Consider the following 18,736-nt stretch of genomic DNA (forward strand, 5'->3'; position numbering starts at 1 on the left):
TTTGTGTTACATGGATGTATAAATTTACTTCATCTGCCTAAACCAAGAGGTCTGAAATATGACTGAAGGCAGCACTTCTGGGTTAGCAGCACCTTCTGCAAAGCTTGTGGGTTGCTGAATGGTTTCCAGGAACCAAATGAATAGCTGATTTAAAATTTATCACAGTCTCTAACTGAAATAACATATCTAGGCATGCACATAAGTACAGGCTAACATTTAATGACTAACAAAGTCCAGGAAACATAAGAGAAATTGGGTCATATACAGGGGAAATAGGTCAGTGAAATTTAAAAAAAGATCTAATAAACTCTGGCTATGATTTTTAGTCTCTATGTATGATGTAGAATCCTTATTGAAATTTATGGTCGTAGAAAATGAGCCAGTTTCAGTTTCAGCATGGTTGGCTCAGGGACATTTCCTGTTATCAATAGGAAGCTGCTAGACAATTAAATGGATCAATGATGCAGTGAACTGAATTAGTTGTTTTTTTTTATAGTCAAGTAATTGAACTAGTTGTGCATTCTACATTTTTTCAGTCGTAAGAGCATGATCTTTGAATCTATCGTGTAGGAAAATGCTTGGGCTGCTTTAGCCTATTGATTTGAGGAACATTAAAAGGAACTGGGTTTAGTTAGGAAGGCAGTAAAGCAACATCAATAAAATGGTGCAGGGACACACATTTGACACACTGGGTAGCTTTATGGAGACTTAATGTTTTTTGAGAACAATTTGCAAATCTGATCTAATTTAATTAGTACTATAATAATCCACCTTAAAATATGGTGGAACATTCTGTTATGTATTTACTGCATTTGGTTCTGGTCTGCAGCACATTGTAATACTCCCTATATCAGTGGTATGCTGGTAAACCAGCTCTGTTTTGCTTTTTCCTTCTTTTAAAGCTCTAATTTTGAGTGTTTTCCTATTTCCATGGTGTAAATATTCCTATTATGGGCTGGTTTTAAGCTCCCGACAATTTAAAAACCTCTTGAAGTTTCTGAATCTCTGACAATCAGCATTAGGAGCTGGTACACCATTGTAAGTTATTACAAACAAAAGAAGAGAGATTGGTAAAGATTTAAAATCATGTACTTGTAGGACTAGAAGCATTTAGAATGTTCTCTTTCTCCTAACTTTGAAGAAGAAAAATATTGACAATGAGGGTAAGTGTTGTCCTAAAAGTCATGCAGAAAGTCACTAGCAGATTTGGGAAGAATCAAGGTGTCTGGACTACTCATGTAGTATTCTATGCAAAAGCCTTCATATGGGGAGTAGAGAAAAAAAAGACATTGGACATGAAAGGAAAAATGACTGTATGATGATTTGGGTTTTGAATGAGACAGAGTGGGTGACAGGCACTGTGAACATGAAGTTCCCATTCAGCTACTATAAACTGCATTGAGAACCCAATAAGAAGCTGTTCAGTTTGCAATCTTGGTTTGCAAATGGGCAGTCTGCTTAACCTTTTTGGACATTGTTTCTATGTTTGTTTGTTTTTTTTTAAGTGTCAGTTTTTAATATTAGTACATCTCAAACTCTAGTGTGTGTTAAATAATCTAGGGTACTTATTAAAAATCGCTCAGTGTGGGAATGTTATGAAAGTCTACAGGTCACACTTCAAGTAACACTAGTTTGGATCCACTTTAAAGATCTTTTCAGATCTGAGATGCTTTGTGTGTTTATTTATATAGCCAGAGAAAAATTCTAGAGTGGTAGCTCCCCAAAATAATTCTTAGATTAGCTACACCAGTCACCTGAGAAGCCTTTTAAATTTTCTGACACCCCAGTCCCACCCGAAACCTATGAAGACTTGAAGGAGAAGAGGACTGAGAAATTGGCTATTTTTTTTAAAAAAAGTTGTCCCTTGATTTTGATGCTTAACGAGAATTAGGAACTTCAGAGGTTGCTAGTACAGAGAATGTTTTTCAGGGTAGTGAAGTGGTAACTAGCGGTTAACTACTGACCCATAAAGGGGCAATGCACAGGAGCTTTAAGCCTATCAGATATATGAGCTGTAGGCTACTGTTTGACTGTTAACTGAAAGTGTCCTGGTAGTACTTAGCAGTGCAATAATAAAGTATGGAGGGTACACAAGGCAGGCCTGAAATAAGGTGCTCATGGTGTCAGCAAATCACAAATTTGAACTTTGCAAGTCTGTATTAAAAGCACACAATTATGAGAATCTAATGCTTGAAATGTGTAATTTAGGACACATTAAGATGAACATGGTTCTTGCTTTCCTCTCTTGTATTTAAAAAAAGGAGTGTCAAAAAAAAAATTCAAATTAATGAATCCAAGATTGTTTTCATCCTTTAAAATGCCATCTCCTTTTTAAATATAAAATTTTAGGATTTATGACTTAGTTGTTAGACAAATTGTTTTTAAAATTGTACAATTATGACAATGGTTATTTTACCACAAAATAGGGCAGTACACTTTAACTACATATAATTGCATTGTTATAATAAAGACTGCTTTAAAGAAAAAACAAACAACTTTTTGGGCTGGGACAGAAGAATTTTAAAAAGAAAATCATTTGGCCATGCAATCCTAGGTTTTCTATAAAAAAATAGTTTCTCAAATCTTTAAAGTCTACTGATATTCAAGGAGCATTGCACGCTTGTTAACCATCCAGGCAGGAAAGTTATGAATCAGAGTGGCATGTCTCATCTTCCTACATAGGTCCACTGGTTCTAATAAAAGGCTAGAAAATCTCAGATTTGAATACTGATTTTCATAGGCTTATTTACCTAAATCTGCATTCTCAAAGTATGTTTTGGGGTGAAAAGGATCTGTGATTACATACTTGTAAAAAAATAACAGAACTACATTCACTGCTTGCAGATTCACAATGTAAATGTGACCTGAAAATGAAACTTGTTTAACATGTCTCAAATTTGCTGGTTACAGAAACTTTTACTTTTGTGTAAAATTTATGGAAAATGTTGTAGATAAATTAGAGGGCAGCAGAAAAAAACCTCCTTAATCTCTCAAAAATTGTTCTCACTTGGTCAAGGAATCAATGATTATAAAATTATAAGTTTAAGATGTATTTAATGGGACATATAATTTTATTGGGGAGATCATATTATTTCAACAAGTTGATTATTTGATTCAGAAGGAGGCTAATTTCTATATAGAGTATATAATTTCTAAGAACCATCATTTTTTTAAGCTTACATTTTGAAATAATTTCAGATTTATAGAAAAATTGTAAAATAGTACCATGGATTTCTATATATCTTTATTCCAGATCAAAATGTTAACAATTCACATTTTATTATTCTCCTTTTCTCTATATACATGTGTGAATATACACATACACACACGTTCACTGAACCATTTGAGAGTAAATTGCTGACCTGATGCTACTTTACCTCCAAATATTTGTGTATTTCTAAAAGCAAGGATATTCTCTTACATAACCACACTGATTAACATTGATTTACTATTATTATCCAATCTACAGACCTTATTCAAATTTTACCTGTTATCTCAATAATGTCCTTTATAACAAAAAAATTTTTCCTGGCCAATTAGGAATACTTGTTGCATCTATAATAACCTCTCTTTAGTCTTCTTTAATTTGGGCAAGCTTCTTTCTTTTTTGATGACCTTATCATTTTTGAAGAATAGAGGTCACTTTCTATAATGTCCCTCCACTGGATTTGTCTGATGTTTCCCCATGATGAGGTTATGCACTTTCAGTGGTAACCACACAAGTGTGTGTCCTTTTCAGGAGACATGTGATGTCTATTTGTTTCACGTAGTGATGTTAAATTTTGATTAAAGTGGTGTCTGCCAGGTTTCACTAAAGTTACAGTTTACTTTGAGATAATGTAAATATTGTTTTTCATTAAACTTTCACCTACTAGTTTTAGCATCCATTGATGAGTCTTGTCCAAAACAACGACTATTATGGTAGTTACCAGATGGTGATTTCTAAATATAGTACTCCTTTTCTATTAGTTGTCGTTCTATTGTAAGGAAAACTTTCTCTTCTCCTATTGATTATTCATTTAGTTCTATCTGTATGAACTCATGTTTTCTTGTTTTATTTTATGGGTTATAACGTATTGCTACAATTATTTTGATGTTCAATTGTCCTACATTGGCTGGTGGAATACCCCACAATCTGTGTCCTTCAGCCATTTCTCACCATTCCTCGAGCTTACTTTCTCTTCGAGCAAGATATTTCAGACTCATCTTGTGCTTTCTCTGCCCCAGCCCAGGAATCAGTAACTTTTCTGAGACGGCTTTTTTATTTTAAAGAAGGAAATTTCTAAACCAAGATCTGAGTGCTAGGTATTCTTTGTTACTGGGCTTCTAGGCACTCTCAGATAACAAGATTAGTAAATAATGTATATATGCATACATGTATTTTTATAGTTATTTCTATATTTCTATTAACCTCTATATATGAAAAAACCGTAAGTTCATACTGATATTTCCAATTCCAATCCAATCCCACAGGGGAAGAACCCATCATTTATAATTACTATCTTGTAACTGTGTCAAAACCCAGTCATTAAAGTTGCCATGCTATAGAATAGGTGCCATGAGATATTCTGGAGCTGCTTAATGCCATTCATCCACCCATTCAGTTACTCACACTCTACGTGCTAGGTACTTGGCTATAAATATGGAAATTAAAAAGAATTTCTCCCAATCCTCAAGCAGATCAATCTAGTACAGAGGGTAGAATAAAAAAAAATAATTACAATGCAGTATAGTATGTTTGCATTAGAGGTATTCACAGTGTTCTGTGAGAACAGAGAGGAGGGGCACCCAAATCAAACTGAGTAAACTGGATTATTTTGGAGAAGTAAAAATGGGCTGCTCACACTACTCATTGAAAGAGTTCTGGGATTATTGTGCATTTGCATGAAATGAAGAGTGTACTTTGCTTCTGAGCAAAAATACATTTTATGGAGAGCTCTGATTTATCTAGAAGGGTACTCTGCACTGATGGAATTCATCAAAAAACTGCTCAGCCATGATAATATCTACGCAAATAAATTCCGGGGGAATCAATGTTAGCGTGGGGGATCAAAGTTAGGTTTCACTCTACTAGGCCCCTCGCAATGACCATAAAGGGAAAAATTTTGGACTTTTGCAAAGTGCCTAATATCACATGGTGAATTTTCCCCTCCTCTTCTTTATAAATTAAATAAACCAGTTTATTTGCCACTGTGTTGGTCATTACCTTTTTGAATAACAATAGTTTATATACAGATTTTCTTTGATTTAAACTTGGGAGTTTGAAGGAAAGAAAAAGAAGTGTGTGTGTGTGTGTGTGTGTGTATTAAGAGTGTATGTCTAGAAAGTAAAGGCTAGGAAAAATAATTGAGGTAAAAAATATTAGGATAAAAATGAGAAAGGAATTTTATTATTTTTGCTGTTCTATACATACAGTATTCTTACCAAAATTTACCCCCCGAGCTTTTTAAAAAAATAAACATGGGCTATCTTCTGGATTGTGCTCACCTGCCAATTTCCCCTAGTTCTAAATCTGGTCACTCTGATATTGCTTATTCCCCCAATTTAGAAATCCCAGTTTATTAAGTTGCTCAGTGAGATGTGTCAGTAACAATCACCAGTACCAGGAGGCTGACGTGCGTGTGACTTGCTATTTCTCCTTCAGTTACAAAATGATTCCTTAGTATAGCTAACATCACAGAAAAAAGTCGAACTGAGATATGTGTATACCTTTTTGTCACTATAGGAGCAGAGTCAACATGACTGAAATATTTACTTATTTATTAGGTGGCCTTAATAGAAAATATAAAATCATTTAAGTCATGAAATACTCATGATAAATAATAAACTTCAAATGGTAATAGGATTTGAAGTTTTTTCTTACTCTTTTTTAAAAAATGTAATTTTAGGTAACCGTAAAGGTGATGTAATGTTAGTTTGGATTTCTGGAAAGAATCCTCAGCCGCCATTAGCTACCTCTGGGTGCAGAAGCACTTGCGATAACTGCAGAAGTGGACCAAACTGAAGGGGCCAGGCTTGTGGCAAAGGTCAATGTGGTGACGGCGGCAGTAGCACCTACAGAAAACATGGGTCATATACACTGCCTTATGCAAGGAATAAGAAGAAAAATGATCTACCAGCTGGGGGCTTTAGCATATGTAACAATTACTGAAAGCTTCTTTGAAAGTGATAATTTTTTAATTACTTTATTAAATATATGTTCAATTTAAAGGTTTTAACTATCTATAATCACCATGATACAATATGTGTGTGTATATATAAAAATACCTTTGGATATGCTTTAAGAGGTATAATTGTGTTTTGAAATCTATGCAACGTGAAATATGATTTGATATTAAAAAAACCAACTAATCAGAAGCACAAAAAAATTGTATGTTTTAATAAGAACCCATTGCAGATTCTGGAATAATTGTTGCATGCATGTCCCTAGTCATGTTGGACTTCTCCTTCAGTTTTGATTGAAGTAATGTGTGTTCCACAACACCGATTCTAATGTCCATCTGAACTGTTTCTTGCTTCAGCTTTGTTAAGCTCTGTTTAATCTTCACCAAAGGAGCTGTGGTATAAAAATAACATGGAATAAAAATATTTATTTGGAGTATCATTGTGCTACAGAATTGTATAACAGTTTCCCTCACTTTGCCTTATGCCAAAAATAGGGTTAAAAACACAGCCAACAACTTACTGACATTTACATATTTTGCTGTGGCATTTTAAACACCTAAGATTTTTAGGATGGGCAATAATATTGTATTTGAAGTACTGAGGCTGAACTTCCTGTTTTTTCTTGGGGAGACTTGCTAAGGGAGTGTTTAAGGATGCCTTCTCTCTTGTACGCACGCACTCGCTCTCTCTCTCTCTCTCTCTCTCTCTCATATATATATATATGTATATATACACATATATATTTTATGGGCTGGCACATTTGTCTGAGGGAAAAGGGGATACAATATGAAAAAAAGAAAAGAATTATCTGTGAGATATAATGGGCTCATTCAAACATACTGCACAGCCGCTACACACCTCTTTGTGAAAGATCACTCAGTATACACTATTAGAAAAATCTTTCTAGAGCACAGAAGGGCCTTAGGCAATCACCACTGGGCCATGTCAAAGTAACTAGCTCATGATGGAGGATGATTACTAGAGGATTATTAATTCTTCCCTATTTGACCTCTGCCCAGTCAGGTCTACTGGGGAAGAGGGAAAAAAAAAAGAGGTCATCAGATCACTGCCTTTGCGTAATTTGGGCATACACTTAGTGCTCTTTTGTACCTAAAATGGAATAATGAAGCTCATTTGATGAAAACAGAACAAAATAATTTTTAAAATTGGCACAACAAAGTGCATATTTAAATATTCCCCACTCTATTACTGAATTAATACAATATGAATATAAAAAATTCCTAAATTGAGGTAAAAAAAAATGGCTCTTCCCAGCTGATTTATAAGGAAAACAGTATACTGATTATCAGACATCATTTTGGCACCATGTATCTCTCCTCAAATTTATTTTAAAAAGCAGACTATTTATTAATATCATTTTGTTAAATAGATTTCTTGAAGGGATAATCTTTTCTTGCTCATTTTCTCCTTAAAATGAGTGTGTGCTTACCACCATCAGTCATACTGCTTCCTTTTTCTTCCATTTCTTGCTTTACCTTTTCTAGTTCTTCTGTAACCTTTCATTGAAAAAAAAAAAAAGTTTTCATGAGCACTGAATTTTAATTAACATTAAAAATTTCTGAATGATGTATTAAGAAAATTAATTTAGATATAATATATATATATAAAGGGATATAAAGGTATTAAGAGTATTCTGGACATAATCTGAATAATAAGATAAAGTACACAGATATACAAAGCTTTTTATCTTCTGATTGTGCTCCTTGGGTTAAACTTCACCAAATTACTTTCTCTTTAAGTTTCTCAGGTGGTAACAGGATAGAATAAAAACAATCTAAATTGTTGTTTTATAGGCACTCAAACCTCTTGTAGTTATCTTATAGCATCTACCATGCCAGCCTCTAATAATGAGTTACTAATTAAAATAGTATAAAAATTCTAAAAAGATTTTGGATTTCCAAAGATATACTAGATATCTTTTTTAATATTATAGTTTTATGAGAGAATATGCCACTGCAGGACACTAAAAATAATGTTTATACCATATGGTTACATAAGAATATTCTAATTACTCTATCCAAATCATAAACTCCAAGAGGCATACTATGCTGTCATACTGCCTCTTATCTGTACTCCACACCATAATCAAAATTATACATCTAAATACTCAAAATTATACAAATATTATTAGCAAAATTCTAAGCTAGTATTAATATGGGTGAAAACTACTATCTTTAAAAAATTGAAAATTTTTGATATGATCTAGAACTAAACCATAATTATTATAACTTAATAGGTTTTATTTTTTATCATACTGGTGAGTAAAAACTTCCTTGGGAACAAAGTGCTCATCCAAGTAAAGCAAATTAATTTTTTTCAAGCACCTGAAATGTTACAACTGAGGATAACTACCTATTCCAAAAGAACTAAATGGTTCCCTGGACTCCTTTAAAGTGTTAATTTACCCAACCTAAATGAGTACTTTATTTCTATATAACGTTTTATTTGACTAGAAGCACCACAGGATTAGAGTCTAAGTATTTCTAAAGCCATATTTTTAGTATTTTAACATTACTATTTACACCTTAAATAATATTTATAAAAGATGCTTAATTCTATTATATAAAAAAGTCTGTGATAATTATACTGGATTGTAATCAAAGATAATCGTGAATTTTAGACTCACATTGGCTACTGATCTCACATAAGGTATTTTTTTTCCTCTCAGCTCTTTAATGAAAAATAAGATTATGTTAATTAGGTCTTCCTTCTCTTGCAAGATGATGAAAATAAATACAACAATATAGGTAAATATTCCAGAAGTTTTCAGAAAGAAAGTGTTACAAGCTACTCCCAATTTATAGACACAGAAATACCCAGGATCACTCACGATTATTAACAATGATCAAAAACAAATCTTAGATCTTGTAGACTAACACTAAAATTTGTTATAGATATTTAAGCCAGTGTTTTATCTACTCTTCTAAATATCAATTATAATTATTATGTTTAAAAAATTAAGGAAGTTATGAATTTGTGAATATTAGCAGGTTTTTTGTTGAATTTAACAGAACAACTTCAGGCATTTTATGGAAACTAGTATAAACATACATAACTGATTCATTGATAAGAAAATTAGGAATTTTCTCCTAAAGAAAAGGATTCAAAGCCACAGGAAACAATTATTGAAACAATCTATGGTTGTAGCAGTATTAAAGAAAGCATCAAGGCTCTGAACAGCTGGGCCCAGCTGACAGGTGAGAAGCTGGCAAGAGCACACGGTGTGTACCTCAGACAGCAGTCTTGTCCTTTCAGTCACTCCGCCATTTCCTTGCTGGTATCGCTCCTTTGCCTGAGGGTGAAAACATTTTGTTTAATGACAAATTCAGCACAGAAGCAGATTACTTAAATGTGACCTCTTTGTGTTTGCAATTTCTGCATATCACTTTATGACAATTGCTCCTCTCATCTGTAAATACATTTGTGAAAGTGACATTTAACTGTGGCTATTTTATGTTCCTAATAGGCACCATGTATTTAACTGAAGCACTATAAAATGATGAACTACCTTAACCTTCATATAGTGACTGTAACTCGCATGGGCATGGTGCACAATAAAAACTGTCCTCAGCCATTCTTAAACAGTTTAAGAGAGTGGCTCTTAGCTGATCTAATTTGCATGCTATGCAGAGAAAACCAGTTCTAAAAAATCAATCATAATAGAGCATCAGGATCAGCAATTAATAAAGATTAACAAACAGTATGACAGTATGGAATATACTCTTGAGAACTAATCTAACAATCAAAGTTTATTATTTTGATATTTAATGTCAAAGTTTGAGACTTTGGTGGCTTTAAGTAGAAGCTTTTACAGCATTGTAAAAGTAAAAATATCCATAAGTAGATGTGTACATGAGCAAATAAACAGATAACAATAAAAAAGTGAAGATTACTTTCTGTTTGGTCTTTGAGAACTGAAAATACAGAGGTATCTCAAGTTTACTTCCATTTTTTCTTCTTCTAACCTTGTCTACTGAAAGAAAAATTAAATATGTCTTCAACTGCCATTTCCAAGTGTTCTTACTGGTCTTCAGCATCAGAAAAGGAAGCATAAATCCCAGAGGAAAGCGTTTCTATCCTCATTGCTGCGACAAAGAATTGCTCCTTTCAAAGGCTGAAGATTTTACTTTTTGGTTGAGGTTCCAAAATTTTAAAAGGATTAAAAAGTTTGCTCATTTAATTAATTAAACTGCTTGTCTTTCAAGGTGTCTTGCTTTCATATTCTTTATTATAGGGTTGTAAGCCATTATGGCAGGGATGTCTTTTCCTTCTGACACATGTAAATGCATACTATTCTTCTTCCTCCTACTCATACGGTAAGTTGACAGCAGACTTAGAAACAAAACTAGGTGTCCTGACATTCTGTTTCTGTCCTAAGGCATGTTCCCCAACAATATATGCCTTCATTTATTTAAATCAAATAAAGAAATGCATTTAAAGACTTCTGGGATATAATTTCTATCCCATGTAAAATGGAAATAACAAGTTCTATTGCCTCACTTGGCTTCCTAAAGTGGGCAGAGAATCGATGTACAGTAAGTCCTCACTTAACGCTGTCCATCGATAGGTTTTTGGAAATTATGACTTCGACTAATTTTACCACAGCCTAACTAAAATAAACAAGAGCTAAGTTCCTATGGCATATTTCTGTATATCAATCAGCCAATATGGTAAAACTGGTTTCATTATATGTCGTTCTCCTTAAAATTGCAGTTTCCAGACTATCAACAACATTAAGTGAGGACTGACTGTACTGCTGTTTATGAAACATATTTCACAATTCTCCAATGAAAAGTGCTATGTCAAATTTAGGGATTAGGGTCATAAATTAGAATAAATCTCTGGATAGCATTCTTAAGTTACCTCACTCAGCTGAGCTTGAGCTGCACGATATTCCTGAACCAAGTGCTCAAGCTGATTGTTGATGTACTTTTCTCGGCTGCCAATCTTTTCCAGAGTCCTAGTAATTTCATTATGGAGTTTGTCCAAAAATCCCTAGAAATTCCATTTTATTAGATAAAAGAATTCACAAATATATTTTTCAAAAATAGTTTAAAATGGGTTAAATCTCCCTCAATCCATCCCACAAATTATCTACCACTTATAAAAAAGAAGATAGTTTGAAATTTTCAATAGCAATAGAAGTATGCAATGAGAAATATTTTAGTCACGCTGTGCAAAATGTTAAAATAAAAAAGCACCTGGTAGCATTAGTCAATTTATTTGTTTTTATGCATATCTAAAGTGGATGTGAGTGGAATTTGCTTAAATGAAGTTCATAATTGAAGTAGATAAGGGAATAACATGACTTCCTTGTAGCACAATTCAAAGATGGCTGAATATTCCAGTTGGAAGTGGATCATTAAACTTATAGCTCTAGCTTGGGACCTTTAACTTCTCATTAGAATTTTGCTTCTCTGTGGTATCCTCCAAAAGTCCTTTAAGGCAGGGCAGCAAGCCTAGGGAAGCTGTAGATTCTGGGCATGGTTGGCCTGGTGCTCTGTTATCTCTTAGGATTCAGAGAGGAAAGACTGATGAAATGTTCTCTCTGATATACATATACAAATATATTCCGTATCTAACATATGTCATATAATGTGTATTATAGCATTTTTATATAAAGTTACCTTTCTTTAGTTGATTTAAGTGTTAGGGCTGTTGAAATGTAATATGATACATTCGATCAGTAAGCTCCTCAAAGGCAAGGATTGGGTCTTTTTTTCTTTCACGTTCCCCCTTAATACGTGTTCCACAGATGAGTAAATGTACATTGATTCATCTGAAGTAATTCAAATACCTTGGTCTCCTTTAGAGCAGACTCAATACCACTTTTGTGCTGGTGCATTTGGTCAACATGGATTCTCCAATCCTATAGGCATAAGAGCATATAGAACAAGTAAAAAATACTACATTTCCTTCTTTCCTCTCCTTTTTTGAAGTTGTATCCTTTATTTTAATTACTTTTGTTGCTGCCCTATTTCAGGTGGGAGAGTCCTATATATAGCTTGCAATCAGATTATAAAGAAATATGTGTAGAGCACTTTAGGATAAAAGGTTCTAAATAAATGTAAATTATTTTATGTGTTCACAGAGTGATGTCTGACAATTTGAATATAAATTATTCCTGCACCGCTGGTGGTTAATATTTATGACTACTCAACAAAATGAAAAAAAAAAAAATCTAATTACTAGAAAAGAAATACTTGTTTAAGTAGTAACAATTATGTTTGCCAGAAGCAACTATGGAACCAAGTCTCATATATCAAATATTAGTTTGTCCCTTGGAAATTAACCCTCTTCTTCAGTAAGATTTTGGAGTCTCCTTCTTAAGAAAAGAAGTCTATAATGATTATTAGAGTTCATATATTTTGAGATATATTGTACTACTACTAGACTGACCTGAATTAGTGTGCATATTTGAAATCTACTCAATGTTTTAATTTTCTACACATCTTCACAATATGTTGGTTTACATTACTAAAAGGTAACAATTTTAACACTTGAGAAATATCCATCATAAGGGAAAATATATTATGGTAAGGTGAAGTAAGTGGTAGAATCAGGATATTCCTCAATCACACATATCCATTTGCATACCCTGTTGCTCCACTTTGCTATCTACAGTATTTTATGTAGAGAATAGTATTTTGTGAATAGTCTCCTTCTACTAAAAAGTTTTCTTAAAACTTTGAAACATGGGCTAGTGATTGACCATAAGGCAAAAAAAAAATCCTTGAATACTTCACACATACCAATTATAAAATTATAGTAAAGCTGCAAAGAATCTCTCAAAGCATCTGGTCTCACCTTTATCATTTTACAGATAAGTAAGCAGACACCCAGTGACAGAAAAGGGTACACTGGTAGTGGTAACCTGTATCAGAAGACAAATGTACTAATTCCCACACAATTCATTTTGGCAGGATGGAGTTAATAAAAGGAGCAATTGGCTACTTGGCACCAGTGAAGATGCTAGAGTAGAGAATATATCGGCACTTTCCTTTGTCCTCAAGCACTTTTCTGTCTCATGAACAAAAGGTGTCTCAGAATATGAGAGCTGCAAAGGACCTTAAAGATCATCTATTCGTCCATTTTAGTTATCTAATGCAATGCTTTCATTTTAGAGTTGCTCAGACTGTTGACCACCTGTGACTCTGACTAGACAAATCTGGCCAGGAAACAGCTCCTTCCAACTCGGCCAGTCAACTCTGAAACAGAGAAGATAAATAACTGGCGAGCTTCCTGCAACTGAGTTAAATATGGTTAAGCCTCAAAATGGACACCTGTTTAAGCCCAAGCAAGTATCTTCATGAAAGAAAGTGAACCTGACAAGTATCATTTTATAATTAATTTTTACAAATCATTTTATAAAAAAGTACTCATCCTGCCTCATTCCGAAAAGAATTTCAGAAGCTTAATAAACAGTAAATTCAGTATTCCTATCAGTCTCTGCCTCTGCCCATATATGCGTGTGTTTGTATTATATATATATATCACACATATGTATACATATATTTTTATACAGATTTTTATTTATTGTAATTGATGTGTTTAAAATAGTTTGTTATGCTTTTTCTACCCAGCAAATGTAAAAAGTACTTTTTTCATGTTTTGACATTCAAAGTATTTCAAGAGAAGTGAACATGCCTGACTCATCTATGTATAACTATGATAACTTACATCGATGTTAAACTCCACAGGGGAGCTGGCATTTCAGTGGAACCTTAAAGCATGAATAGCATTTCTACAAGGAGGGTAGAAGAGAAAGGGTACTTTAGGCTGGGGAAGTAATAAGAACAAGGAAAAACAGGAAAATACACATGGAACAGTAGCCTAGACTGGCTAGAATATAAAACACAAATTTCTTGGGGTTGGGTGGGGAGGAAAGGATGAATCAAGAGGAAACAAAGCTGGAGAGGAAGGTTAAATTAGATCAAGGGCTTTAACTAAGGAGTATGGATTTTATCATGTGGATAATGGATAATAGCAGAGATTTTTAGTATCGGTTTTAAAGACAAGTCTGTGTTTTGAGAAAGTAATAGAATGAAGGGCTGATTAGAGAGGCAAGAGACTACAAAGAGGTAGGGACCAGTTAAGAGGCTGTGTAATGGTCTACGTGATAGGTTAGGAGGGTTTGAATTAGAGCAGTGCTTATAAGAATGAAAGGGAAAGGATGGATTCAAGGACAGTATATAGAAACAGAACTTGCAGGACCTGAGGACTGACTGAGAGGAAATGTGCGAAGCTGAAGAGGAGTTGAAGAAGAGAGAAGGTGTCTTTAAGGTTTCCAGCCTTAGGAACCAGGATAGTAGTATCACGGTGTGACAGAAAAGAATAGATTGTAGGGAGTCAGACATACTGAGGAATTTGGTTTTGGACTTTTTAATTTGATAAGCCACTGAAACATTTGGGTATTCTTATTGTCTTTTAAAATGGAAAACTAGTAATGATTTATAAATATCTGTCATGCAAATCTGAATGTTCGTTTTATTAAAATATTCGAGAGACACATTTTCTGATGTACAGTTTTAAAAGAAGCCTTACAAGTGTTCTTACCCTTTAACCCAGCAATGTCATCTCTAGAAATTATTCCAAGGAATTGTGTATAAACATAAAGATTGATGTATAAGTTCTTTGTAAAAGTAAACTAGCAGAAAACTCTCTAAATATTTAACAGTAGAGGACAGTTAAATAAAAAACTAATTTTGCAATATTCACCACTAAAAATAATTCAGTATACCATTTTTATAAAGAGCTACACCTAGCAAAACACAATGATACACTGTTTGGAGATACAAATGTGAAAACCTTAAAAAAAAAAGCTAATGACAATATACAAACTTGCCCATGGGTGGGAAGGGGTGGCACCAGAAGAACACACAGGTAACTTCAAGGGTAATGGTCTGCTTCTTGTAATGGTCTGCTTCTCAAGTTAGGTAGTGTAGTGGGTTCGTGAGTCTTTGCTTTATTATTGGGCTTCATAATTATATATATTGCATATTTTATTAATATTGCATATTAAAATGTTAAATTCATGTTTTAAAAAAATATTTAATAATCAGCAAAAATGCATGCTAACAGCATATAGTAAAGTGGAAAAACATTCCTAAAAATATATCCATTAGGTGACCAATTTAGTAAAAATTAGTGTTTGTGTATATTCATATGTCACTCTGTGTGTGCATGAAGACAGGGATTTGAATGTTTTAAATTTTTTCTTTATCCTTCCAAAATTTTCAAAATTTCTTATAAGACAATTTTATCACTTTAATCAGAAGGGGAAAAAAAGTCAACAACCTTCTGGATGCCCAAGTAGTTCTTGAAAGGGGTTTAATATAGTTTTTCTAAAAGGAGGTTTAATATAGTTTTAAAAAAGCTATATAGTAGAAAATATATGTGATTATACTTGTAATATTTTAAAAACATGAATATAAAAAGGCAAAATACATAGCTTTTAAAAAACTACAATTGAGGTGGTTAAAAACTTTATAAAGGTTTGTGGTAAGAATGAATGGGTTTTAATGATATATGAAGACTTGTTCAACAATGATAACGAATCTTACATTTGTAGAGAATCCATTAGGTTACAACACACTTTTATAATACACCCCTTTATTTAATACTCACAAAGGTTTAGTTTGCTAAGTAGGTATTTTTGTCCTTTCTTTTTCACCTCTACCCTTGTCTCTTGTGATCTGCTGGCTGGTTCTGGGAGGAATATATAATTCCCAGCTACATTGGTGCTGGCCTTGGCCATGTGATTCTCTTTGACCAGTGGAATGATGGTGGACCTGGCCCATGCTAGGACTATGCAGAAACTGTAAGAGGAATCCACCAGCTCTCTTGCCCTTTCTTTCAGCCATGATAACAGGCATGACCGACATAAGGGTATCCTTTCAGCCTGGGTCTGGGAATGAGAAACATGGAATACAGGTGGAGTAGAGCTGCAGCTGAGCTACACATCAGCAGACACGTGTCTTGAGTGAAAATAATGTATTATTATTGTAAACTACTGTGAGTTAGGGGTTATTTGTGACACAGAAAAACTGACTATATAAGTATATTTTATAGGAGAAAAACCAAGAATCAGATAGGTTAAACAACCTTTCCAAAGTTTTGTGTCTGAAAAATGGAAAGTACTCCCAAGCCAGTGTATTCTCCACATACTATATGCTGCTTTTCTTTGTGATAAAATGAATTACTGAAAGGAAATCTACGGTAAATCAAGAATTCTTTTTAGTATATATCAAGTGAGACCTCATTGGCCACTGGAGTTTACTGGTCACGTATTCCAAAGTGCTCTAAATATGTCCATTAAGCACCATTTCTCCTCTCTATGGAAATGAGAAGACTAATAATGATACAGAATATCATTTCTTTAGACTTTCTACTTTTCAAAACGCTTTCATATAAAATATCATAAATAATTATCCTCATTACTAGTGAGGTAGATTGCAAAGGTATTATAACCATAACCCCCTCTCCACTCCAAATTCTTTAGCGCCAAATTATATAGCTCCCTTTTCAGAAACTGGAGAACTGTGATGATATATCTGCAGATGGTGATTCACGGTATACCATAAAATCCAAATGTATGAAATTTAGTTTTGGCCGTTAAGGTGATGTCAAGACTATGTGGCTCTCTGGGTTTTAGTTCAACGAACAACACCTGGCTGATTTCCCTTGCATATACAGAGACATTTTGTTTCTTTATCTAGATCATCAATGCAAGGCTCAAAGCTCCTCTCTGAATCTGCAGGGAGAGACTGAAACATAAGCTAGGGATGGCAAATGGGACTTATATCTGTGTATAAATTTTACTAATTTACAACCTGTAAAATGTCAAACTGTCAGTGTTATTCTCCCAAGTTTGAGCTTCTTTATGTGTGGAGGGATGGAGTACCAAAGGACTCTTGATAGAAAAAAGTGTGTACTGGGACATTTCTTCCTGGGCTCAGAAGTCCATGCCAGAGCAGACTCTAGCAATTCCTGGGTCTATTGGCCCCTTTCGCTCTAGCCCCCAAGAGCAGGAGCAGGGTCCCAAGGCTCTCACGTGTCTTGAATTGCTTATATCACAAAAATGTTACTTCTGCCATCTATCTTATTTTTCTTCTCTATTCTTAATGCTCCGTCCTCAATTCTGTTATGAATACTTAATAGAATCTTAATTCAAAGTTCTGTTTTTACAGTCTTTTTTAGTGACTACAAAAATATTTACAAGGGCTTTTATGGACTTCCTTCATTTAAGGTGCCTAACCCCATTTCTTTCCTTAGGTCTTTGTTTCAACTCTGAATTCACTTTCTTTAAAGATTTTCAAGATCACTCTGGGGAGGAAATCCTGTACCCCCATTTTGTAGACTGGGCAACAAATTGAGGTTCTGTGATTTTTCCACTGTCAATCACAAAATAAATAGGAAACCCAGTGCTCTTTCTCTCACAGATTTTCCATTACACAAGCTGCCTCATTCATTTTCCTACTTTGTCACCCAGTTTCAATAAGGAGCATGAGAAACTGACAACTCCCAAGTTCAAGCTTGCACATTAAATAAATGTTTCTTAGTTCGGCTGTTTTGCTAAAGCATAGATACTACAGGAGGTCTGCCATGTCTAATCTTCTGTGGATGAACAATCTGGATAGTCAACCTTGTTAGAATAATCTCTAAAACAAGTATACATAAGTTCCAAAGAAGGATTTATATATGAGTACTCTCCTATAAATAATATGCATGAGCTTTAAGTACATACTTTTTGTGATATCTATTTTGGCTACCAGAAACCTTTTCTAGTTCCTGCCTTGGTTATAGAGTAGTCCCCCAATAGTCACATCCATTCTGAGATCTTTTTAAGTGTGATAACAACTTCAGTATTAATTTTCAGGAATGCTTAGTATATATCAGACACTAAGCTAAGAAGTACTTTCCATACATCATCACATAATTCTCTTAAAAACTATACTAAGATGAGGAATTGACCTACTTTTAAGTAGACTGTCCAGGTTCACATAGGCAAAACTATGGTAGAGCCCAAATTTGCTATATCATACCATTTCCCTAATGAAATGTAGCAAAGTATAATTAAAATTTTTAAGGTAGTGATGGCTAAAGGAACACCTTAGTTTTATCTGTAATATTTGCATTTTTATAACAATGTATTTATATATCAATTATGTAATAAAAATGAATTTAAAACATTTTAAGATAAACATGTAATTAAAAACTTTCTCAAAAAAATAGCTGGACCCTGATAGCATCATCAGTGAATTTTCTCAAATATTCAAGAAAGAAATAATAACTTTATATAAACTCTAACAGAGAACAGAAAAAAAGGGAGAGCAACTGCTAACTTGTTTTATAAGGTCCGCATAGCATTACACTGAAAAGTGACAAAGACATCTAAAAAACAAGAATTACAGATCAATACGTTTTACAAACATAGATATAAAAATCCTTAATAAAATATCAACAAATTGGTTTCAGTAAAATATAAAGGCTAATATATCAGGATTAAGTTGCATTTATTACAAAATGTAAGGTTACTCAAAAATCAGTC

The 18,736-nt window shown here is 33.7% G+C and overlaps 1 protein-coding gene across 1 annotated transcript in view; it reads right to left on the bottom strand.

Annotated features, from left to right (window-relative positions):
• Positions 1 to 6,169: 6,169 nt before the first annotated feature.
• Positions 6,170 to 18,736, bottom strand: part of IFT57 (intraflagellar transport 57) — a 49,461-nt gene continuing 36,894 nt past the window's right edge. The window contains exons 7-11 of the mRNA XM_006905446.3: positions 11,984 to 12,055; positions 11,050 to 11,181; positions 9,416 to 9,478; positions 7,616 to 7,682; positions 6,170 to 6,556 (exon numbers count right to left, since the gene is read on the bottom strand). Of these exons, the coding sequence (XP_006905508.1) occupies positions 6,378 to 6,556; positions 7,616 to 7,682; positions 9,416 to 9,478; positions 11,050 to 11,181; positions 11,984 to 12,055 (513 nt within the window). The 3' untranslated portion in view covers positions 6,170 to 6,377. The remainder of the gene's footprint in view (positions 6,557 to 7,615; positions 7,683 to 9,415; positions 9,479 to 11,049; positions 11,182 to 11,983; positions 12,056 to 18,736) is intronic.

The sequence above is a fragment of the Pteropus alecto genome, unplaced genomic scaffold, assembly GCF_000325575.1.
Source record: "Pteropus alecto unplaced genomic scaffold, ASM32557v1 scaffold270, whole genome shotgun sequence".
Taxonomy (NCBI): domain Eukaryota; kingdom Metazoa; phylum Chordata; class Mammalia; order Chiroptera; family Pteropodidae; genus Pteropus; species Pteropus alecto.